Source organism: Mirounga leonina, unplaced genomic scaffold, assembly GCF_011800145.1.
Source record: "Mirounga leonina isolate KUSES-001 unplaced genomic scaffold, KU_Mleo_1.0 Mir_91, whole genome shotgun sequence".
Taxonomy (NCBI): Eukaryota; Metazoa; Chordata; class Mammalia; order Carnivora; family Phocidae; genus Mirounga; species Mirounga leonina.
In genome coordinates this window covers 9,846,575-9,871,623 of record NW_023270839.1, presented here as the reverse complement: position 1 = coordinate 9,871,623, position 25,049 = coordinate 9,846,575, and the positions used below count along the sequence as shown (strand labels likewise).

General features: G+C 38.5%; 1 protein-coding gene and 2 pseudogenes across 1 annotated transcript; 1 reads left to right on the top strand and 2 right to left on the bottom strand.

Moving 5' to 3' along the window:
* Positions 1 to 920: 920 nt before the first annotated feature.
* LOC118003516 lies at positions 921 to 12,919 on the bottom strand (annotated as a pseudogene).
* Positions 12,920 to 13,796: 877 nt separating this feature from the next.
* LOC118003060 (olfactory receptor 11H6-like) lies at positions 13,797 to 15,184 on the top strand. The gene is given in 2 exon segments (XM_034993795.1): positions 13,797 to 14,859; positions 14,862 to 15,184. Coding segments are annotated over 2 exon segments (942 nt in total). The 5' UTR covers positions 13,797 to 14,240.
* A 4,534-nt stretch (positions 15,185 to 19,718) lies between these two features.
* On the bottom strand, positions 19,719 to 19,845 carry LOC118003810 (annotated as a pseudogene).
* Positions 19,846 to 25,049: the final 5,204 nt, after the last annotated feature.

The following is a 25,049-nucleotide window of genomic DNA, read 5'->3' as shown; positions in this document are numbered from 1 at the left end:
GCACTGAGTGTTATTCGAAAACAATGGATCGTGGATCACTACATCAAAAACTAATGATATAATGTATGGTGACTAACATAACATAATAAAATAAAAAAAAAAAACTGGGGATGAAAGTTTTGATTTGCTGAGTTGGAACCAGAATACAGTCCTCATCAATCTTTGTCTAACAAATCATTATCATCCTTTTCATAATACAAGGAAATTTATGTGGTGGGGCAGAAATAATTTTTGTTTTGATTTGCATTTACACAGATTTTTTCAAGAATCAAAACATTTTTTCCTTAAAAATAGGCCCTTTTTTTCTTTATATAAATACAATAGGATTATCATTTAACAGTTTGGGGAAAAAAAACTACTGAAGCACTTGACAACTATAGCTAATGATAATAAATTTTGATATAATTGTTATTGATAATAATATATATTACATTATATAATATTTATTGAGGGCCAGGCACTATTTTAAATGCTTCCATATATTAACTCATTTAATCCCAAACACTCTGATGCCGACATGATTATTAAGATCGTCTCCAATTAAAATTGGGAAAACAGGGGCGCCTGGGTGGCTCAGTTGGTTAAGCGGCTGCCTTCAGCTCGGGTCATGATCCCGGGGTCCTGGGATCGAGCCCCACGTTGGGCTCCCTGCTCAGTGGAAAGTCTGCTTCTCCCTCACCCTCTGCCTGCCTCTCTGCCTACTTGTGCTCTCTCTCTCTCTGTCAAATGAATAAATAAAATCTTTAAAAAATAAAAAATAAAATAAAAATAAAATAAAATTGGGAAAACAGACAAATAACAATTTGAGTAACTTACCCATAGTCATTCAATCAATACAGAATAAAGACAAGCTTTGTATTTCAAGAATTCTCATGTGGACATATTTATTCTAGATCTAGCACCTTTCCTTACTTTAAGTATAATTTTTCTAGATTCTTTACAACAGGACTCAAAAGGAATTTTATCTCACCAAACCGTCTCCCATTCAGGAATTATTTCTAAACTTCACACATAACTTTCCCGAGGACAATTTTCATCTCCTTATTCCTGAGGCTGTAGATCAGAGTGTTTAAAAGTGAAGTTGCAATTGAGTAGAACATTGTCAAGAACTTCTGCATACCAGGCTGATTAGCTGCCCCGGGCTTACATACATCACCATGATTGAGCCATAAAATAGGGACACCACTATCAGGTGGGAAGCACCCATGGAGAAGGCTTTTTTCCTCCTTGAACTTTTGGGAACCTGAACCACAGCTCGAAGGACCAGTATGTAGGGCACAAGGATGTAGAACAAAGTGATAAATGTTATCACAGCACTGAAAATGCTACAAGTCAGCACTGTCTTGGGGACAGGTACACATATATGGCCAGCATTGCCCCAAGATCACAGAGGTAGTGATCAATGACATTTGAACCACAAAACGGAACTTGGAAGATAAGCGTGGCTGGGGTCACCAACCAGAGGAAGCCACCCACCCAACAAGCAGACACAAGGGTTCCACAGATTTTCCTGGTCATTATGGTAGAATAATGCATTGGATGGCAGATGGCAACATATTTATCAAATGCTATGATGGCCATGTGGCCCTTTGCAATGGCTTGGGGCTGCTTATAGCGCCTCAACTCATCACTCACCTACCCACACATCCTGTGTTCCAGGTACCAAACAGCTCATGGCTCTCAAGAGTCCTCACAGACTACACTTTCTCCTTTGCTGCTTTGTCTACATCTTGAATTTCTATACATCCTTTGAGCCCCTGTTTCAATGCCATCTCCTTCTTCCTTTATGAAACATCCTCTCCTGTCCTGCTCCCCAGTCTCACTTGGCAACAATCTGCTCTCTGCTGACACTGACCTTGCATATTGTGTTGTAATTCCATTTACCACATTAAAATCCAATTATAGTGTCTACTTGCCTGTTTGCCCAACTAGCCTACGAATGTCTAGAAGTCGGGGACTACACTTACTCATCTTTGTTTTTCCAGCCCCTGGTATAATACCCAGCGCTTATTACTCATTGAATGAAGATGTAGTTGCTATACTAAATAAGAAATCAATTCAAAAAGTCACATCTAAACTTTACTCACTTTTCAGTTGCTGTGTGATGATATTTAAGGGCAAGGTATTACTCATAAGATGTTTTAACTGTCCTTTTCTCAAGCTTGTATGCATTTGTATGAATTTCCATCTGCATTTTAAAAGGTTTTACATTTGGTTTATGTACAGTCTATTCATTACGGAAAATTATCCCAAATCCACTGATAAATATAAAAAATTTCCATATAGTAAACCGTCATTCAAACTACTCGGTAAACAATGTATAAGATGTTCACATTTATACCTGAATGTGCGTATAATGTTAATAAACAGAATTGTTATGAAAAAAAAAAAATGCTATGAGGGCCAGGAAGAAAGTTCTGTGACACAAAGAGAGAGGAAGATGTAGAACTGTAAGATGCAGCCATTATAGGAGATGGTCTTGGTCTTGGATAGGAAGTTGAACAACATGTTGGGCACACTGAAATTGATGAGCAGATCTCCAGGAAAGAGAAGTTGGGTAATAAAGTATACATAGGAGTGTGGAGTTGCTGGTTCCACCACATAGCCCAGATAATAGCACTGTTGTCCAACAAAGTCAAGATGTAGATGATGGAGGACAAAACAAAAAGGAGAATTTCTACCTCTTGACTACATAGGAAACCCAGGAGGATGAATTCATGAGTGATAGCAGTATTATTGTTAGGCAAAACATTAATTTCTCTCTAACCTAACATGTACACAAACGTAATCAGAACTACATATTAAGAGTCTTCTATTTTATTCAGTCCTCCATAATACCTCAATTTCTCATCAGAACTAGGTGGTATTATAAGTAGAGAATAAAATGGAATATTAATATTTAGTCAACATGAATTTTTTTTTCAAGATAGCTCTGTTGGAAGACAAATAGAAAAACACTACTGGTAACATTACTTTAAGTATTACTTTACTTTAAATATTTTCTCCAGGGCTTTTTCTTCTTATTTTAGCTTATGAGAAAAGGAGATAGAAATGAATCATTATACAACTTAAATGGTCACCTTTAACTCTAGTACAGCTAATAAGCTTCAGGAAGGAGTTTACGCCCTTAAACTGCACTGAAATATTTTATTGCCTACACTATCATTTCAGCCAGCATCATGAGGTCCACAAATTTTCCCTATTTAACTATATTATTATAGAAGCTTAGCAGATCATGATAAGAAGGCACAACCCTAAATAAATACATTAATTCATTAATTAATTTCCATTAAAGACTTACATCCCCAAATGATTCTAGGGTGACAAAGACAATGCCCGGCTTTTGAGAATTACTATTATACTATATAGGTGCCAGAGAAGTTTGAACTCAGGGAATTTTGCTTCAAAAGATGTGAATTGACAGCAATTAAAGTAAAATATGGAGCCTACACTACTGAGTTAGAAGCACAAGTATATAAAATAAAAGAGAGTTCATAAATAACTGAATGATAATTAAGCAGTTCCCAATCTAAACTAAGGAATGTAACATGTGCTTTAAAAATATTTAAATTATTTTAATTTGATTCAAATTATCCTCTGTAGAATCCCCTTCATTTATGTTAGCTATATAACATTTCAGTTCCTTTGCAAAATCTGCCAGTTTACTATTTTTTAAAATGGCATCACATAACTTTCCTTTTCCACCTGTCCATTTTTATTTTCTATGTATTTTATATCATTTTCCCTCAATTTTCATTTTAAATATATATACTTTAGTGATAAAACAAAGGGCCTGACATCTTAATGCTTTTTAAGTACAAAGTCAAAATAACTGTTTAAGAATGAGGTGTAGGGGCGTGGTGCAAGATGGCGGAGGAGTAGGAGACCTGGATTTCGTCTCCTCCCAGGAATTCAGCTGGATAGGGATCAAACCATTCTGAACACCTACAAACCCAATAGGAGATCGAAGAAAGGAATAGCAACAACTCTCTGAACAGAAAAGCGACCACTTTCTGGAAGGCAGGACGTGTGAAGAAGTGAATCCGAGGCGATATTCGGGAGGATAGACGGCGGGGGAGGGGCCTCCGTCGGCCGCTTCTGGCAAGTGATAGAGCCGCAGAGCACAAAATCGGAACTTTTAAAAGTCTGCTCCGCTGAGGGACGTCACTCTGGTGGCTAACTGGGGGGTGGAACCCTCTGGGACAGTGTGGTCTCAGGACCCTTCACAGAAAGACCGGGGGTGCCTGAGTGTGGCAGAGCTCTCAGGTGATGGAGCAGGGAAGCCGGCTGCAGAGGCGGAGCCCAGGCGCGGGCTCTCAGCTCGGGGTCGCCATAAACCGTGATCCGCGGCACAGTCGGGCCCCTGCTCCTCCATCCAGCAGGGACCCAACAAGCGGCAGATCCGGGGAGACTCCCCTTCCTCCCCCGGGAGGAGTGCACCGCAGGGAGCCGCGCGGGAGTGCACCGCAGGGATCTGCTGGGTTTGGAGACTCCACCCGGGGTGGGGTGCCAGAGACAGAAACGCGTGGTCACAGGCAGGGTGAGCATGGAGTGCGGGGGGAGACCAGGGAGACGGGAGTGACTGACGGCTTTTCTCTGGGGGCTCATCGAGGAGTGGGGCCCCGAGTTCTTGGCTCCTCCGGGATGGAGATTGGGAGGCCGCCATCTCCGCCTCCAAAGCTATACGGAAAGCTTGCAGGGAACAAAAGCCTGGAGAGCAAAGCCGAGCAGATACTTAGCTGGGAGGGGGCAAGGGCGGGGCAATTCCGCCTCCGGCAGAGACATTTGGAAACCACGGCAACAGGCCCCTCCCCAGAAGATCAGCGAGAACAGCCAGCCAAGACCAAGTTTACCGATCAATGAGAATGGCAGAACTCCAGCGCTAGGGGAATACTGCACATAGAAATCATGGCTTTTTTACCATGATTCTTTAGTCTTTCAAAGTTAATTTTTTTAACTTTTTTCTTTTTTCTTCTTTTTGAATTTTTCTTTTTCCCTTTTTCAACCAACATCTTATCAATCCCTTTTTTAAAAAAAAAATTTTTTATTTTTCATTTTTAGAGTCATATTCTATCCCTTCATAGTAGTTACCCATATTTTTGGCTTATATATATAAGTTGTTCTCTCTTTAAAATTTTGAGATAGTTTCTTCTAACAGATTAAAATATACCCTAAATCTCTAGTATATGGTGTTTTCTATTCCCCTGCCTGATCACATCCTCTCCCTTTTTTTTCTTTTTTAAATCCTCTTCTTTCTTTTTTCAAACAACTTCTTATCAATTCCTTTTATAAAATTTTTTATACTTTCCATCTTTACAGTCATATTCCATCCCTTTCTCATATCAACCCTTATTTTTGTACATATATAAGTCTTCCTTTAAAATTTTGGGAAGCACTTTCTTCTAAAAGACCAAAATACACCCCAAATCTAGTGTGTGGCACTGATCTATATACCAGCCTGATCATATTTGATCACATTCTGGTTTTTTGTTTGTTTGTTTGTTGTTGTTGTTTTGTTTTGTTTGTTTTTGTTTTTATCTTTATCTTTTTCTTTTTCTTTTTTTTTCTTTCTCTTTTTTCTCTCTTTCCCTTTCTTTTCCCACTGCTCAGGTCTTTTCTGATTTGTTTAGAGTATATTTTCTGGGGACATTATTACTCTGCTAGCATTTTGTTCTCTCATTAATCTATTCTCCTCTGCACAAAATGACAAGACGGAAAAAATCACCTCAACAAAAAGAACAAGAGGTAGTACCGACTGCCAGGGACCTACTCAATACGGACATTAGTACAATGTCAGATCTAGAGTTCAGAATCATCACTTTAAAGATAATAGCTGGGCTTGAAAAAAATATGGAAGTTATTAGAGAAACCCTTTCTGGAGAAGTAAAAGAACTAAAATCCAACCAAGTAGAAATCAAAAAGGCTATTAATGAGGTGCAATCAAAAATGGGGCGCTAACTGCTAGAATAAATGAGGCAGAAGAGAGAATCAGTAATATAGAAGATGAAATGATGGAGAATAAAGAAGCTGAGAAAAAGAGAGATAAACAACTACTGGATCACGAGGGCAGAATTCGAGAGATAAGCGATACCATAAGACAAAACAACATTAGAATAATTGGGATCCCAGAAGAAGAAGAAAGAGAGAGAGGTGCAGAAGGTATAATGGAGCAAATTATAGCAGAGAACTTCCCTAATTTGGGGAGGGAAACAGGCATGAAAATCCAGGAAGCACAGAGAACCCCTCTCAAAATCAATAAAAATAGGTCAACTCCCCGACATCTAATAGTAAAACTTACGAGTCTCATAGACAAAGAGAAAATCCTGAGAGCAGCTCGGGAGAAGAGATATGTAACCTACAAGGGTAGAAACATTAGATTGGCAACAGACCTATCCACAGAGACCTGGCAGGCCAGAAAGGACTGGCAGGATATATTCAGAGCACTAAATGAGAAATATATGCAGCCAAGAATACTATATCCAGCTAGGCTGTCATTGAAAATTGAAGGAGAGATAAAAAGCTTCCAGGACAAACAAAAACTAAAGGAATTTGCAAACACAAAACCAGCCCTACAGGAAATCTTGAAAGGGGTCCTCTAGGCAAAGAGAGAGCCTAAAAGCAACATAGACCAGAAAGGAACACAGACAATATACGGTAACAGTCACCTTACAGGCAATACAATGGCACTAAATTCCTATCTTTCAATAGTTACCCTGAATGTAAATGGGCTAAATGCCCCAATCAAAAGACACAGGCTATCAGACTGGATTAAAAAACAAGAGCCATCGATATGCTGTCTGCAAGAGACTCATTTTAGAACCAAAGACACCCCCAGATTGAAAGTGAGGGGGTGGAAAACCATTTACCATGCTAATGGACACCAAAAGAAAGCTGGGGTGGCAATCCTTATAGCAGACAAATTAGATTTTAATCCAAAGACTGTAATAAGAGATGAGGAAGGACACTATATCATACTTAAAGGATCTATCCAACAAGAAGATCTAACAATTGTAAATATCTATGCCCCTAACATGGGAGCAGCCAATTATATAAGGCAATTAATAACAAAAGCAAAGAAACACATCGACAACAATACAATAATAGTGGGGGACTTTAACACCCCCCTCACTGAAATGGACAGATCGTCTAAGCAAAAGATCAACAAGGAAATAAAGACTTTAAATGACACATTGGACCAAATGGACTTCACAGACATATTCAGAACATTCCACCCCAAAGCAACGGAATACACATTCTTCTCTAATGCCCATGGAACATTCTCCAGAATAGATCACATCCTAGGTCATAAATCAGGTCTCAACCGGTACCAAAAGATTGGGATTATCAGACCACAATGCTTTGAAACTAGACCTCAATCACAAGAGGAAAGTCGGAAAGAACTCAAATACGTGGAGGCTAAAGAGCATCCTACTGAAGAATGAATGGGTCAACCAGGAAATTAAAGAAGAATTAAAAAAATACATGGAAACCAATGAAAATGAAAACACAACTATTCAAAATCTTTGGGATGCAGCAAAGGCAGTCCTAAGAGGAAAGTATATGGCAATACAAGCCTTTCTCAAGAAACAAGAAAGGTCTTAAGTACACAACCTAACCCTACACCTAAAGGAGCTGGAGAAAGAACAGCAAATAAAGCCTAAACCCAGCAGGAGAAGAGAAATAATAAAGATCAGAGCAGAAATCAATGAAATAGAAACTAAAAGAACAGTAGAACAGATCAACGAAACTAGGAGCTGGTTCTTTGAAAGAATTAACAAGATGGATAAACCCCTGGCCAGACTTATCAAAAAGAGAAGAGAAATGACCCAAATCAACAAAATCATGAATGAAAGAGGAGAGATCACAACCAACACCAAAGAAATACAAACAATTATAAGAACATATTATGAGCAACCCTATGCCAGCAAATTAGATAACCTGGAAGAGATGGAGGCATTCCTAGAGATGTATCAACTACCAAAACTGAACCAGGATGAAATAGAAAACCTGAACAGACCTATAACCACTAAGGAAATTGAAGCAGTCATCAAAAATCTCCCAAAAAACAGAAGCCCAGGGCCAGAAGGCTTCCCAGGGGAATTCTACCAAACATTTCAAGAAGAATTAATACCTATTCTTCTGAAAGTGTTCCAAAAAATAGAAATGGAAGGAAAACTTCCAAACTCATTTTATGAGGCCAGCATTACCTTGATCCCAAAACCAGACAAAGACCCCATCCAAAAGGAGAATTACAGACCAATATCCCTGATAAACATGAATGCAAAAATTCTCACCAAAATACTAGCCAATAGGATCCAACAGTACATTAAAAGGATTATTCACCACGACCAAGTGGGATTTATCCCTGGGCTGCAAGGTTGGTTCAACATCCGCAAATCAATCAACGTGATACAATACATTAACAAAAGAAAGAACAAGAATCATATGATCCTCTCAATAGATGCAGAAAACGCTTTTGACAAAGTACAGCATCCTTTCTTGATCAAAACTCTTCAGAGTATAGGGATCGAGGGTACATACCTCAATATCATAAAAGCCATCTATGAAAAACCTACAGTGAATATCATTCTCAATGGGGAAAAACTGAGAGCTTTCCCCCTAAGGTCAGGAACGCGGCAGGGATGTCCACTATCACCACTGCTATTCAACATAGTATTGGAAGTCCTAGCCACAGCAATCAGACAACAAAAAGAAATCAAAGGCATCCAAATTGGCAAAGAAGAAGTCAAACTCTCACTCTTTGCAGAGGATATGATACTTTATGTGGAAAACCCAAAAGACTCCACCCCAAAACTGCTAGAACTCATACAGGAATTCAGTAAAGTGGCAGGATATAAAATCAAGGCACAGAAGTCAGTGGCATTCCTATACACCAACAAGACAGAAGAAAGAGAAATTAAGGAGTCGATCCCATTTACAATTGCACCCAAAGCCATAAGATACCTAGGAATAAATCTAACCAAAGAGACAAAGGATCTGTACTCAGAAAACTATACAATACTCATGAAAGAAATTGAGGAAGACACAAAGAAATGGAAAAACGTTCCATGCTCATGGATTGGAAGAACAACTATTGTGAAGATGTCAATGCTACCTAGAGCAATCTACACATTCAATGCAATCCCCATCAAAATACCATCCACTTTTTTCAAAGAAATGGAACAAATAATCCTAAAATTTGTATGGAACCAGAAAAGACCCTGCATAGCCAGAGGAATGTTGAAAAAGAGAAGCAAAGCTGGCGGCATCACAATTCCGGACTTCCAGCTCTATTACAAAGCTGTCATCATCAAGACAGCATGGTACTGGCACAAAAACAGACACATAGATCAATGGAACAGAATAGAGAGCCCAGAAATGGACCCTCAACTCTATGGTCAACTAATTTTCAACAAAGCAGGAAAGAATGTCCAATGGAAAAAGACAGTCTCTTCAACAAATGGTATTGGGAAAATTGGACAGCCACATGCAGAAGAATGAAACTGGACCATTTCCTTACACCACACACAAAAATAGACTCCAAATGGTTGAACGACCTAAATGTGAGACAGGAGTCCATCAAAATCCTAAAGGAGAACACAGGCAGCAACCTCTTCAACCTCAGCCACAGCAACTTCTTCCTAGAAACATCACCAAAGGCAAGGGAAGCAAGGGCAAAAATGAACTATTGAGACATCATCAAGATAAAAAGCTTTTGCACAGCAAAAGAAACAGTCAACAAAACCAAAAGACAACCAACAGAATGGGAGAAGATATTTGCAAATGACCTATCAGATAAAGGGCCAGTATCCAAAATCTATAAAGAACTTATCAAACTCAACACCCAAAGAACAAATGATCCAATCAAGAAATGGGCAGAAGACATGAAGAGACATTTCTGCAAAGAAGACATCCAAATGGCCAACAGACACATGAAAAAGTGCTCAATATCACTCGGCATCAGGGAAATCCAAATCAAAACCTCAATGAGATACCACCTCACACCAGTCAGAATGGCTAAAATTAACAAGTCAGGGAACAACAGATGTTGGCAGGGATACATAGAAAGGGGAACCCTCCTTCACTGTTGGTGGGAATGCAAGCTGGTGCAGCCACTCTGGAGAACAGTATGGAGGTTCCTCAAAAAGTTGAAAATAGAGCTACCATATGATCCAGCAATTGCACTACTGGGTATTTACCCCAAAGATACAAATGTAGGGATCTGAAGGGGTTTGTGCACCTTGATATTTATAGCAGCAATGTCCACCATAGCTAAACTGTGGAAAGAGCCGAGGTGTCCATCGACAGATGAATGGATAAAGAAATTGTGGTGTATATATATATAATGGAATATTATGCAGGCATCAAAAGGAATGAAATCTTGCCATTTGCAATGACATGGATGGAACAGGAGTGTATTGGGCTGAGCGAAATAAGTCAATGAGAGAAAGACATGTATCATATGACCTCACTGATATGAGGAATTCTTAATCTTAGGAAACAAACTGAAGATTGTTGGAGTGGTGGGGGGTGGGAGGGACGAGGTGGCTGGGTGATAGACATTGGGGAGGGTATGTGCTATGGTGAGCACTCTGAATTGTGTAAGCCTGTTGAATCACAGACCTGTACCTCTGAAACAAATAATACATTGTATGTTAAAAAAAAAAAAAAAGAAGAAGAAGAAGAAGATAGCAGGAAGGGAAGAATGAAGGAGGGGATATCGGAGGGGGAGAGAAACCATGAGAGACTATGGATTCTGAGAAACAAACTGAGGGTTCTAGAGGGGAGGGGAGTGGGGGGTTGGGTTAGCCTGGTGATGGGTATTAAAGAGAGCACATACTGCATGGAGAACTGGGTGTTACATGAAAACAATGAATCATGGAACACTACATCAAAAACTAATGATGTAATATATGGTGATTAACATAACATAATAAAAAAAAGAAAGAAAAAAGAAAAAGATAGCCAAAACCAAATAAATAAATAAATAAAATGTAAAAAAAAATCAAGGGCTTTCAATGAGTATATCACTCAAAAAAACTGGCTTTTAAATGCATAGTCAGACATCAATTTTCATGATTCAAAAAGTGCTGTTACCACTTAGAGGAAAAAAAAAAAACATTTCTACCTTACAGAAATGGTGCTGAGAAAATGAGCAAACTTCAAGTCATAAACCCTCATGAAACTTTTTGCTAATTGATGCTTTGTAGCCAATAATAAATTATTAACGAGAGTGCAGTCTCGTTAGAGATGGCTCCAAACCAATAACAGAAGAAAAACATTATTAAATATCTCATCTAAGTACACACATACCCATGTACACACGCACACACAGACATAAAAGTAATAAAAATGAAAGTGTCCGAAAGTTTGAGTCTCTCTCAGCAATAACTCACTTCAAAGAAGAAAGAAAATTTCAATAATCATGCCAACCTTTAGGGTCATCTGCTAAAAGAGTCTGAAATAACCTAATGGGCTAGATGGAGAGGTGTCTTCTAGAACTTTGGCATTCCATCACCTACCCCATGTTATCTACTACTGGGACTTGTTCACCATGAAATGGAATTTACTTATCAGTGTCATATTAGAAGCACAGAGTGAACCTGGGAGAAAACTTGTTAGTATAAAGAAGGAATAACCCCTTTCAAGCCATGGAGTGCATCAACAGGAATGAGAATGAGAAATCTGATGACATGACTCTGATACTGACAAACACGAGAATCTAAAACTTGGAGCAGACTCAAAAAATGAATAAAATTGAATGTAAAGGAACAAGAAAATAAATAAAAAGTTCATGTCCCAGCTCAACTGGTGTTGCTATAGTGATTGCACCATCAAAAGAGGAACCTGTCCAAACAACAAAATAATCCTCTGTTCTAAGAATAGCATGAGAGTATCTATCTGATCACCACTAGAGAAACTGAGTCCCAAAGGCCAATCAAGGGGCTCCTGAGGGAAGGGAACATTGGGCACATAACAATCCTCTCATAAATTCTCACTTTTGGAATTCATAGGAGACTATAACCCTTAGGAGGAATCAGACACAGATTTCAGAGAAACATAGGTAAGTGTCTGTTGTGCAACAAATACGCCAATTTCTCTCCAAAGCACTATTGTGTGTCCAGCTATGTAAGCACCCTCTCTGGGCTACTCTCTGCCAAGGATGCCATACCCTCCCTCCTGCCTGCCTTCTGCAGCAGTGAAAACAGAAGATTCCAAGTCAGACCTGCCAGATCCGTAGGGAGGTAGGTTCAGAAGACGTACAATATAGACAGTTCTTAGGTGTGCCTTCTAGCTCTGCCTTCTTTTATGTGGTTGTGGAAACAAGAGCACCTCACGTTACATGAAGAATGTAAGGAGATTCATCTTTACAACTAAGAGGGCTGGAAATCAGGCAAGTGAGAGAGATGAGGATGGGGAAATATGAAAAGTCCGTCCTTATTAACCAGGAGGTGCATCCAGTCAGAACCAGGTCTTTGGGGGAAATCGCATGTTAGTGAAGTGACATCTGGAAATGACTGACAAAGTGGCTATGAAAAGCAGGGCAGAAAACACTTCAGCTCTCTCTGATTTTAGCCATGTTTGGCTCTGTCACAGAGCAGATAATCAGGCACCTTGAGGAGGGATGCACAACATGACCGGGCACTCCACGGTGGTGGGTTCACTCCCACATGGCTTACAAAGCCCTTGCAATCCTCATACACATTAATCAACAAATACTTCCTCCTTTTAAACCTCTTTCCTCATTGTTTCCTCACTTCTGGGTTTCTGTGAATTCCTGCTACAGAGGAATGAACTCATAGCTTGGTTTTGCCAAACATGATCTAGTCACAAAGAGGAGTCTTACAGCAAAATGTGATGTGGAAAATTCTGAATTACTCTGATCCCTTGTGTCACTAATTGCAATCATCAAGATCATCCTTAAAGCTATGGCATTATGCAATCTGGAAAGTAATGCATTTTATAACTGATACATTAATAAATATTCTTAGCTAGAACACTTTTATTAAAAGCATCTGGATCTCTATTCTGCACTTATATTTTATGAATAAATATCACCATTCAATCATGTCACTTGGGTCATTTAGGCCCAAATGAGGACTGTCCCTCATTAATGGAAGGGATCCTAAAATAAATTAATAAATTAAGACCAGACTACTAACATCAGAATTGTAGGCAATTTCATAGGCTTTACTTTGCTTTTCTCACCATGGAAATCACGCAACATCTAAGTCTAACTCACACAAGGAAGCTTTCACAAAGATTCTCCTTCAACTCCCCAACACAATGCCAACCTCCACATCTAGAGTAAGATAGGGTGACAGAGGGGGTGAGGAATTAGAAAGGGAATCTTTGTCCAGTGGGACAGTTTATGGCTCCCAGCACAGTTCTTGGTTCCCAGAGGCCTCTGCTTGGGAGTATCTGACATTAGTGAGCCTCAGCATCTATCCATAAACCAGAAGAATAGAGGCCTTTCTAGGACACTTTGTGACACTTCAGGCAAAGCCCTCAAAAATCCTTAAATAATATACCAGATACATTGCTCAGTTTTTCTACCTATAAGTAGCGATTTAACTTAGACCAAGGTTTTACAGAAGTATTTTAATTCAACATGTAGAAGACGGAACTGATATGAAAGCCATTATGTAGATGTCTGGGAGTTCAAATTTTTACTGAGTTAACAAACCATGATGAATACTGAAGAATGGATGGTACATCTGATGCTTTTTGTCTCAGTTGTCAGATGACCTTAAGACACCAATACTGATCCAGAATAACAGTGAAATGCATAAAGATTTCAGTGTGTGGTTACCTTTCTCCCTCTTCGGATGCCTAACATTTGTGTCTCTAATTCCAAAGATTTAAGTAATTGAAATTCTGTGTCCAATATCAAGGGTCTATATCTCTTAATCTATAGATACAAATACATGATTTTCATACCTACTTACGTTTGTGAGTACTGTCATTAACCTTCTCCAAGCTGCTTATCGCATAACATCCTGTCTTTTACCGTGAGAAAATTCTGAAAGAGAAATGAGAGAATACAAAGATTCAAAGTCTGAGCATACCAAGAACTCTCCAAAGTTCATAGTCTTCAGCAGTATAGTTATATTATTTATTTAATGGAATAATAGAATCTGAGGGAGCTAGGGAATCTCCACAAAGGAAATAATCCTGAGGATGAAAGAATAAGGCCATCTTTGTCATTGTTACCCTTCTTCTGCATCCCTTAGGAAGCCATGAATATGTCAGGAGTCAGCACAGTGACTGAATTCATACTCCTGAGTTTTCCGTGCTCCAGGGAGGTTCAGGTCATCCTCTTCATGCTGTTCTTTGTGTCCTACATCCTGACACTGATGGGGAATGGGACCATTGTCTGTGCAGTGAAGCTGGATCGCAGGCTTCACACCCTCATGTACATCCTGCTGGCCAACTTCTCACTCCTGGAGATCTGTTACATCAACACGACTGTTCCCAATATGTTAAAGAACTTCCTATCTGAGACCAAAACCATCTCTTTCACAGCTTGCTTCTTCCAGTTCTTCTTCTTCTTCTCCATGGGCATCACTGAGACCCTCTTACTGCCCTTCATGGCTTTTGATCAGTACTTGGCCATCTGCCAGCCTCTCCAGTGTCCTGTCATCATGAACAGCCATCTCTGCATGAACCTGGTGGCCCTGTGCTGGGTCACAGCTTTCCTCTGCTATCCAATCCCTACCTATTTTATCACACAACTCCCCTTTTGTGGCCCCAACACCATTGACCACTTTGTCTGTGACCCTGGTCCTCTTCTGGCTCTGTCCTGCATTCCTGCCCCTGGAATTGAGCTTTCCTGTTCTATACTGAGCTCTTTTATTATCTTATCACTTTTTTCTTCATCCTTGGGTCCTACACCCTGGTTCTTAGAGCAGTGTTGCATGTCCCTTCAGCAGCTGGCCGACATAAGGCCTTCTCCACCTGTGGTTCCCACCTGGCTGTGGTGTCTCTCTTCTGTGGATCCATCATGGTGATGTACATCAGCCCAACCTCTGGAAATCCAGGTGGGATACAGAAGATTGTAACCTTGTTCTACTCTTCAGTGACCCCACTTATAAACCCACTGATCTACAGTCTCCGAAACAAAGACATGAAAGCTGCCTTGAGAAAAATTCATATGTGCACAGAAATTAGTCAAAGCAAATGAGAGCTCATGAGCTGGTCAAAAATCAGAATTAATTATTTTCCCCATTTCCATTCCCACCTAAAAAGTAGGTGTTTATTCATTTGCCCCTTGAAACACAGACTCAAATTCATCTATTCTTGCCTTGTTACATAATGGACAACAGTATGCCAAATTAAATCATACTCTGCCCTCAAATCAGGATTTCATAGATCATAATTTGAATAAATGACCTGGATGTCTGGACTTTAGACTCTTCTTCTATCCTGACCTCCAATACCAGCTTGTTCATTTATCTGTGATTATTAACACAGTATCTGTGTTTTTGCAGCTCAAATAAAAAGTAATTAGTGAGAATCCAACCATAATAGAGCCAAATTTTTTATTTAATTGACATCCAAAAGACTGACAAAGACCAAACCTGTTTCATAATTACTTAGGGAAATTTTTAAAAGAACAGATTCTCAGTTTTTCTCCAAATCTAAATCAGAATCTTGAAGTGGACCCCTGGAAATCCTTATTTTAATGTTCTCAGGTCATTCTGGTGCACCTGACCAGCACCAATCCACAAATGATCTTATAGAACCACTGCTTTATTTTTTTAATTTCCAATTTCAATTTATTTATTTATTATGTTATGTTAGTCACCATACAGTACATCATTAGTTTTTGATGTAGTTTTCCAGGATTCATCATTTGTGTATAACACCCAGTGCTCATTGCAACACCTACCCTCCTTAATACCCATCACCGGGCTAATCCATCCATCCACCCCCCTCCCCTCTGAAACCCTCAGATTGTTTCCTGGGGCTCTCATGGTTCGTCACCCTCTCTGATTTCCCTCCCTTCAGTTTTCCCTTCCTTCCCCAATGTCCTCCATGCTATTCCTTATGTTCCACATATGAGTGAAACCATACGATAATTGCCTTTCTCTGCTTGACTTATTTCACTTAGCATAATCCCCTCCAGTTCCATCCATGTCAATGCAAATGGTGGGTATTCATCCTTTCTGATGGCTGAGTAATATTCCATTGTATATATGAACCACAACTTCTTTATCCATTCATCTGTTGAAGGGCATCTCTGCTCCTTCCACAGTTTGGCTATTGTGAACATTGCTGCTATGAACACTAGGGTGCATGTGGCCCTTCTTTTCACTACATCTGTATCTTTCGGGTAAATACCCAGTAGTGCAATTGCTGGGTCAAATAGAGCTACAATAGGGTAGCTCTATTTTTAACATTTTGAGGAACCTCCATACTGTTTTCCAAAGTGGCTGTACCAACTTGCATTCCCACAAACAGTGTAAGAGGGTTCCCCTTTCTCCACATCCTTTCCAACATTTGTTGTTTCCTATTTTGTTAATTTTTGCCATTCTAACTGTTGTAAGGTGGTATCTCAAAAGCACCATTACTTTATTATTTTTAATTTTTTTTAAGTTTTGTCTGCTTTATTTACAAGTTTCTTCTTTTATTATTATGTTATGTTAATCACCATACATTACATCATTAGTTTTTGATGTAGTGTTCCATGCTTCATTGTTTGCGTATAACACCCAGTGCTCCATGCAGTATGTGCCCTCTTTAATACCCATCACCAGGCTAACCCATCCCCCCACCCCCCCTCCCCTCTAGAATCCTCAGTTTGTTTCTCAGAGTCCAAAGTCTCTCATTGTTTGTCTCCCTCTCCGATTCCCCCCCCATTCTTCTCCTCCTCCTATTTTTTTTAACATGTAATGTATTGTTTCAGAGATACAGATCTGTGATTCAACAGTCTTGCACAATTCACAGCACTCACCATAGCACATACCCTCCCCAATGTCTATCACCCAGCCATCCCATCCCTCCCACCCCCCACCACTCCAACAACCCTCAGTTTGTATTTAAAAATATATATATATGTGGCAGAAAGAAATGAAATCCTACATTAGCTGGGAAATTACTTCCAGAGGAGAAAGAATCTAATAAACTTCTTAAGACAAATATTGTGATATCAACAGTTCCTTCCATTCTTGTGAATAGTCCTTGAAACTCAACTTCTATATCACAGAAGAGAAATTTCATATCCAAATAAGGGGTTATTAATCTTTGCTTTGGGTGAACATGCAATTAGCTCTAAATTTTATTCTTGGGATATTCTGGGTCAACTTTTGGATTAAGGCAGAACATCAGAAAGCTAATATATGGATCAACATTATTAGATCTGGGAAGAATTGCCTCTCTTGAGTTGTACTTCTATATAATGCCTTTGAATCTTGCTGAGAAACGTTATAAGAAGCAGTTATATTGAACCAGAGTATATCTATGTATATCTCTACCTATCTATCATCTTTCCATCTGTCTATCAGCTATCTATCTGCATCACATACTTTGGGTGACCAATTTTCACTGTACTTCTTAGTTTCCCTAGTACGAATCCCCATGAAAGAAATTATTATAGGACTAAAAGCCATTAATTTAGCTTTCCCTGTGAACGCACTGTTTTCTTTTTACCCTTAATAAAAATCATGTAACAGATAATGTTTCCCCATTTCTCACTTTGTTTTCCCATTCTTCATAACACATTTAGAGGCTTGATAAGCATAAGATCTTAACCAAAAACTATCATTCTATTTTTTTCTTTCCAAGTTCATATTTCTCTTATTCTTTCTTTTATTGCATTTTTCTTTTGGTATGTCAGATCCTTAATGGAACAAGGTGGAATATAGTATAATAAAGGAACATATAAATAAAGGTGTATGTAATAAGTTGTTCCAAGAAGAGCTTATGAAGTGGTAAGGATTTTATTAAGATGAGATTTTTATTAAGCCTTCCTCTATATTACTGAGCAGGCTTTCCCAGGAGTTCAGATAAAACACTATTTATTGTGGCCTAGAATGTTCTAGATGATCTGATCCTGCCTACCTCTCCAGCCTCATATACCATCTACCTTCTGGATAGCCAAATAAACTATTTCATATTCTTTGAAAATCCCAAACTTTTACCTGTACTTATGGGACTTGGTTCCCCTAGAACTTTGCATGAAATATTTTCTGACTTTGAAAGATCACCCCCTAACAAAGGCATTCTCTAACCATCTCATGTAAATTACCCCCTATTCTATGCTAACATTTTCTATACTCATATATTCATGTTTTATTGAGGGACAGTTGACATACAACATTATGTTAGTTTCAGCTATACAATGTATGTATATATATATATATATATATATATATATATATATTGCAAAATCATCACCACAATAAGTCTAATTAACATCACCACACATAATGACAAATTTTTTCTCCCTTATTCTTTGTTATACTATTATGACTAACTAGAATTATAGATTTATGTGTTTACCTGACTTATTATTGGTATCCCTCACTAGAGTGTAAATTTCACAAAGGCAGGAACATTATCTTCTACACTGATGTAATTCAAGGCACATCACAGAGGTAAATAAGTGTTTATGAAATGAGTAAATGAAATGTATTGGTCCCAGACATGAACTGAGCAATTTATTTTTGACCATAGTGCTGTCACCCCTGCTATCCAAAGAAAAGTGAGAGGACGAAGGAAAGGGTGACTGGGAATGGAAAAAGAAGTGGGAAGTTTGGGGAGGAGTTATTCCTGACATGATTGAAATGTGGGGCAGGGGGTGTTGTTCATGGGAAGCAGTACATGAATCCAGTAAACTATATTATTCAAACAAACTTTCAGGTAAATATTTTAATTATATTAAAATAAGACACTTGTATTCTGAAGAAATGCTTTTTCATTGGTTTTGGTTTTTTATTTCCTTAGAAATTTTCCTCTTAAATGTATAAGATAAAATGCTGGCTGAATTAAGGAGAGAGGGTATTTCATTTGTATAACTTGATCCTAATAGGATAGTGAGTGGAATTTGTAGGACACTAGAGGGCAGATACTGAGGTGAGTGGCAGTGAGAACAAGACGCCCTCAGGATTCTGGAGGCAGGGAGAGAGAAATTAAAACACAGTAAAAGGATATTCAGCAGCCACGAGGACCAACTACTTCCCACTTGTGGTTTCTTCTCACACAGTTGGTGGGAACCAGTCACCCTCCATAGCAGAGAGTAGCCTCTGCCCGTGACTAGAAATCTGTGAAATTGAGAATCACCTTGGCAAACTGAACCAACTTGAGATCACATGCCATAGGCTGCTAACACCTGCACTGGGATAGCTAATAGATGCACCCTCTGTGTTTTTCTAAGAAAACATTCATATGTCATTGGCATGAGTAATGTATGTTGCCCTGAAAACACCAGATGCAGAGAATGAGTTTTTATTTTATCAGGCCCATCTTAAGACTCAGTTATTGCTGATGTTTATGTGATATTTCCTTTAAAAATTAAACATTAATATAGGAAATTCTCAACTAATAATTGGAATGTACAGGCAAAACTTTTCTCAGAACTCGGTTCTTTGAAATTTGACCTAAGTTTCCCATTTAAACCCTATTAGGTGATGTAAATGCCCAAGTTGGCACATAAGACTCTAGGTGATACATAATACACCTGCACATATTGAACTACATTCTAGCCAACACCCATTCCTGATAAAAGGTCTTAGCAAACTGGTGACAGACAGAAACCTCTTTGATCTGTGAAGAGCTTTCAACTAGCAATAATCACACCTCAGACGAACCTCACTGGCTATGATACTGCCACTGTGCAAAGCTCAAAACATCTTTGATCTGTAAAGAATGTTTTCGAACACCTACATCTAGCATCATACTTAATGGTGAAAGTGAATCTTTCTCCCTAAAATCAGAAACAAGACAAGAATTCTGCTCTTACCACCTCTATTCAACATCGTATTGGAAATGTTAGTGCAAACAGGCAAAGCAAAGAAGTAACAGGCATCCTAATTGAAAAAAAGAAGGAATACTTCTTTAATTAGACATGACATGATCATCTATGTAGAAAATCCAATGGAATCAACAAAAAAGCCTACTATAACTAATAAGCAAGTCTTTCAAGATTTCAAGATACAAGAACGATATATAAAAATCAATTGTATGGGGCGCCTGGGTGGCTAAGTCAGTTAAGCGTCTGCCTTTGGCTCAGGTCATGATCTCAGGGTCCTGGGATCAAGGCCCTGAGTCTGATTCTCTGCTCAGCAGGGAGCCTGCTTTTTCCCCTCCCTCTGCCTGCTTCTCTGCCTGCTTCTGCACGCACTTGCTCTCTCTCTGTCAAATAAATAAACAAGTCTTTAAAAAACTAAATAAAAAAAATTAAAACAGGGGCACCTGGGTGGCTCAGTCAGTTAAGCAGCTGCCTTTGGCTCAGGTCATGATCCCAGCGTCCTGGGATCGAGCCCCACATCGGGCTCCATGATCAGCAGGGAGCCTGCTTTTCCCTCTCCCTCTGCCTGCTTCTCTGCCTACTTGTGCTCTCTCTCTCTCTGTCAAATAAATAAAATCTTTAAAAAAATTAAAAGTAAATTGTATTTCTGTATTAGCAACAATCAGAAATTGAGATTTTTTTAAATAATGCCATTTACAATGGCATCAAAATATATAGAATACAGATAGAACTGATAAAAGATGTGAAAGACTTATAGAATGGAAACGACAAAACATAGTTGAGAGAAATTAAAGATGTAAATACCTATAAAGATATAACTTGTTTATGGGTTGGAAAATTCAGTAGTGTTAAGACATCAATTCTTCCCAAAATGATCTATGAATTCAGTGCAATTTCAATCAAAATCCCAGTGGGGCTTTTTTTGCTAGAAATTAGAAAGCTAATTTTCAAATTTATTTGGAAATGCAAAGGACTTACACTAGACAAAATAAAGTTGGAGTAACACTGTTAAGACTTATTATAAAACTACAAATGATCAAAACAATGCGGTATTGACATTAAGTTAAACAAACAGATCAGTGGAAGAAAATAGCATCCAGAAATAGTCCCTATTTTAAACAAAAGCAATTCAGTGGAGAAAAGATAGCAATTTTAATACATGGTGCTGGAATAATTGAATACCCATATCAAAAAAAATAAACAGTATCTCAACACTTCACAAAATACACAAAATTAACTCAAAATGGGCCATTGATTATAAAACCTAAAACTATAAAACATCTAAGAGACAACACAGGGAAAAATCTTTGTGACCCTGGCTTAGGCAAAGATTTCTTAAATACAACACCAAAGGCATGGTCCATAAAACAACAAATTCATAACCTGGACTCCACCAAAATTAAAAATATCTGCTCTTAGAAAGACACTATTAAGAGAATGAAAAGACAAGCCACAGATTAGGAGAAAATATTGGCAAAGCTTAGATCTGTTGAAGGACTTGCATCCAGAATGTATTTTAAAAAACACTCAGAATATCAATAATAAGAAAACAAATGACCCAATAAAAATATGGAAAAATATTTGAGCACACATTGAACAGAACATATACAAATGGAAAATAAGCAAATGAAAATATATTCAACATCACTAGTTGTTAGGGAATTACAAATTAAAATCACAATGAGCTACCACTATATACATACCAGAATCACTAAAATTAAAAAGACCAACTATACCAGTGTTGGTGATGATATAAAGGCACCGGAACTCTCATACACTGCTAGTGTGAATGTAAAACAGTACAAACATTTTGGAAAACAGTTTGGCAGTTTCTTAAAAAGTTAAGCATGTATCTACCATTTCATAAAGCCATTACACCCCTAGCTACTTACCTAAGAGAAAAAAGCATGTGCATACAAAGTCTTATACACAAATGTTCCTAGCAGTTTGATTTATAATGACACAAAATTGGAAATGACCCAAACATCCATCAAAAGCCAAACAAATGAGCAAATTCCTATCTATACAACAGAATATGATTCAGCAATAAAAAGGAATAATGCATCAATAGATACAACTTTGATGAATCTTAAAATACTTGTGCTGAAAGAAACTAGACCAAAAAAAAAAAAATACATAAGGTATGATTCCATATATATATTCCACATATATATATATAACTATGAAAAATGCAAACATCTACAGTGAGAGAAATGTCAGTGGTTACCTGGGGAGTGATGTCAGGGAGGGATAGGAGGGAGGAATTGCAAAGGGGCACACTTAGGGAAGTTAGAGATAGACTTGTGGGTTGATTAATTAATGAAACAATCAAGTGATTTGTTAATATATCATTCCACCTGTATGAGATTTAAAGCAAGGAAAATATGTCAACTTGTATAGGAAAACACACACACACACACATGCAGAAATTAAGGTAGGCCCCCAAGGGAAGTAATACAAGCATAAAGATGTCTCTTGACACTGTTTTCCTTTTAGAAGCAGTAAACGGATCCTCAAGGATCAAAAACAACAGGGCTAACTTCCTGACAGGCTCTGTTTATAACCCCTCCATCCTTCCACAAACACAATCAAGGATCCTTATTACAACCATTTCCACTTCTTTTCTCCTCTCTGGTTACTGCCATCTCTCTAAGAAAATTAAAAAAGAAACTTTTGAGAAGCTTCAGTTTGGAATTCCCTTTGCTGATCCAGGTAAAAAGGTTTTGAAGTATTTAGAAGAGCAAAAGTCATAATCTACTAGCTTCCTTCCACAGCTCTCTTCAAATTTGCTACAGCCATACACATACAACCAATTATTCCTTAAGCTTTTACTGGTCAGGTACTGGTCAAGGTACTGCTACAGGGATTTATCTCATTCAATAATCTTTACAACAGCCCTTTAAAAAGAGCATTATTAGGCCCACTTTATTACTAAAGAAACTGAGTATTAATTTCCTATGACTAATAAAAAAAGCTCTTAATTCTAAATCCAATGTTTTTTTCCATTATGCACAGCTGCCTACCACTCATCCCAATCAGGAAAATTATCCTTACTCTTCAGTATTTTCTACAGATTACCCAACATTACAGATGTTACGATACCCTCACTGAAACTATACAAACTGAGGATTCCAGAGGGGAGGGGGTGGGGGATGGGTTAGCCTGGTGATGGGTATTGAGGAGGGCATGTACTGCATGGAGCACTGGGTGTTATACACAAACAGTGAATCATGGAACACTACCTCAAAAACTAATGATGTAATGAATGGTGACTAACATAACATAATAAAATTAAATTTAAAAAAAAAAACAACTTGGGGTCATCTCCCAGGACCTCTCCATTCATCATCATACTCTGTCCACTGAGAAAATTATGCTGAGCATAGTCATTCAAAAAAGAAGTAGTGTGTTAGGAATAGAAGTCAGGGCATAGTAGACTAAATCAACTTATATCCTTGCAAATTATTTTGTAGATACTGAATGTAAGCTAGTAGCAGTGAAGTTCAGAAAACCTTGTTTGGGGAGGTGGGTGGGGGGATGGGTTAGCCTGGTGATGGGTATTAAAGAGGGCACGTTCTGCATGGAGCACTGGGTGTTATACACAAACAATGAATCATGGAACACTACATCAAAAACTAATGTTGTAATGTATGGTGATTAACATAACATAATAAAATTAAAAAAAAAAGAAACTATACAAACTATCTCAAGGAGGGAAGTGAGTTGTCATGAGACATCTCCAGACTGGCTATGGAGACAGGCAAACACATAAACATACCAAGATCAGGAAATGTCTTCCTTGAACTGTGTATCGCATGACCTAGCTCACTCACTCACTCAGTCCATCTTAACCTTTCCCGAGTTGACTAATTTAACAAGTAAACCAAAAAAAAAGATGATTGCTGTGTATTAACTCAGTCTATTAACTCAGCCTGGGGTCATAAACACACTGATGTTCACAGCGCCCTCAGCAAACGATGCAGCGGGAATCCACCAGTTTTTTGTTTTGTTTTGTTTTGCTTTGCTTTGTTTTGTTTTGTTTTGTTTTGTTTTGTTTTAACAGCCCTGCTCAGAATTGTGGCAGGTAAACATCATAGTTTCTTCTGTTCAGAGGAGCTAAGTGATAAAAGGTGAGTAGCAATACAGTCCTGTTAAATATATTAGATTGAGCATAAAATGGTGATAGCCATTCCTGTTTTCTAGAACAGCTTTGTGAGACTTCCTGACACCGAACTGCTCTGAGAGGGAATGGTTTTACTCAAAAGTCTAACATGATTTGTTTTTCTGTTCTTAAGAAGTTAAATGCCACTGTTTGGAAAATGGAGGGTAGAGGAACTAAGGTAGAAGCAAGGAGTTCTGTTAGGTTGCTGCTGCAGAAGTCCAAGGAAGAAAGGATGGTCATTTGAACTTGGGAGACAACAGTGAAGACAAAGAGAATTGTATGACATGAGTCATAGTTTAGAAGCAGAGCATCTTGCTGATGAATTGGATGGGAGGGGTAAAAGAAAGGAAGAGATGCAATATTAGACTAAACCAGGAAAAGTAAGTTCTTGAACATTAAGTGATTCAAAGTGCTGAAAATATTTTGAGGGAGCGGACAAAGTGATTATTACAAAAATAACCTTTAGAAATATTCTGCAAAGCACTTTGATTAAAAATGCCCCAACCAGGGGTGCCTGAGTAGCTCAGTCGTTAAGCGTCTGCCTTCGGCTCAGGTCATGATCCCAGTGTCCTGGGATCAAGCCCCACATCGGGCTCCCCGCTCAAGGGAGAGCCTGCTTCTCCCTCTCCCACTCCCCCTGCTTGTGTTCCCTCTCTCACTGTGCCTCTCTCTGTCAAATAAATAAATAAAATCTTAAAAAAAAAATGCCCCAACCATAGCGGTACCTGGCTGGCTCAGTTAGTTAAGCATCTGACTCTTGATCTCAGCTCAGGTCTTGATCTCAGAGTCTTTAGTTCAAGCCCATACTGGGCATGGTGCCTACAAGAAAGAAGAAAGAAAGAAAGAAAGAAAGGAAAGAAAGAAAGAAAAAGAAAGAAAGAAAGAAAGAAAGAAAGAAAGAAAGAAAGAAAGAAA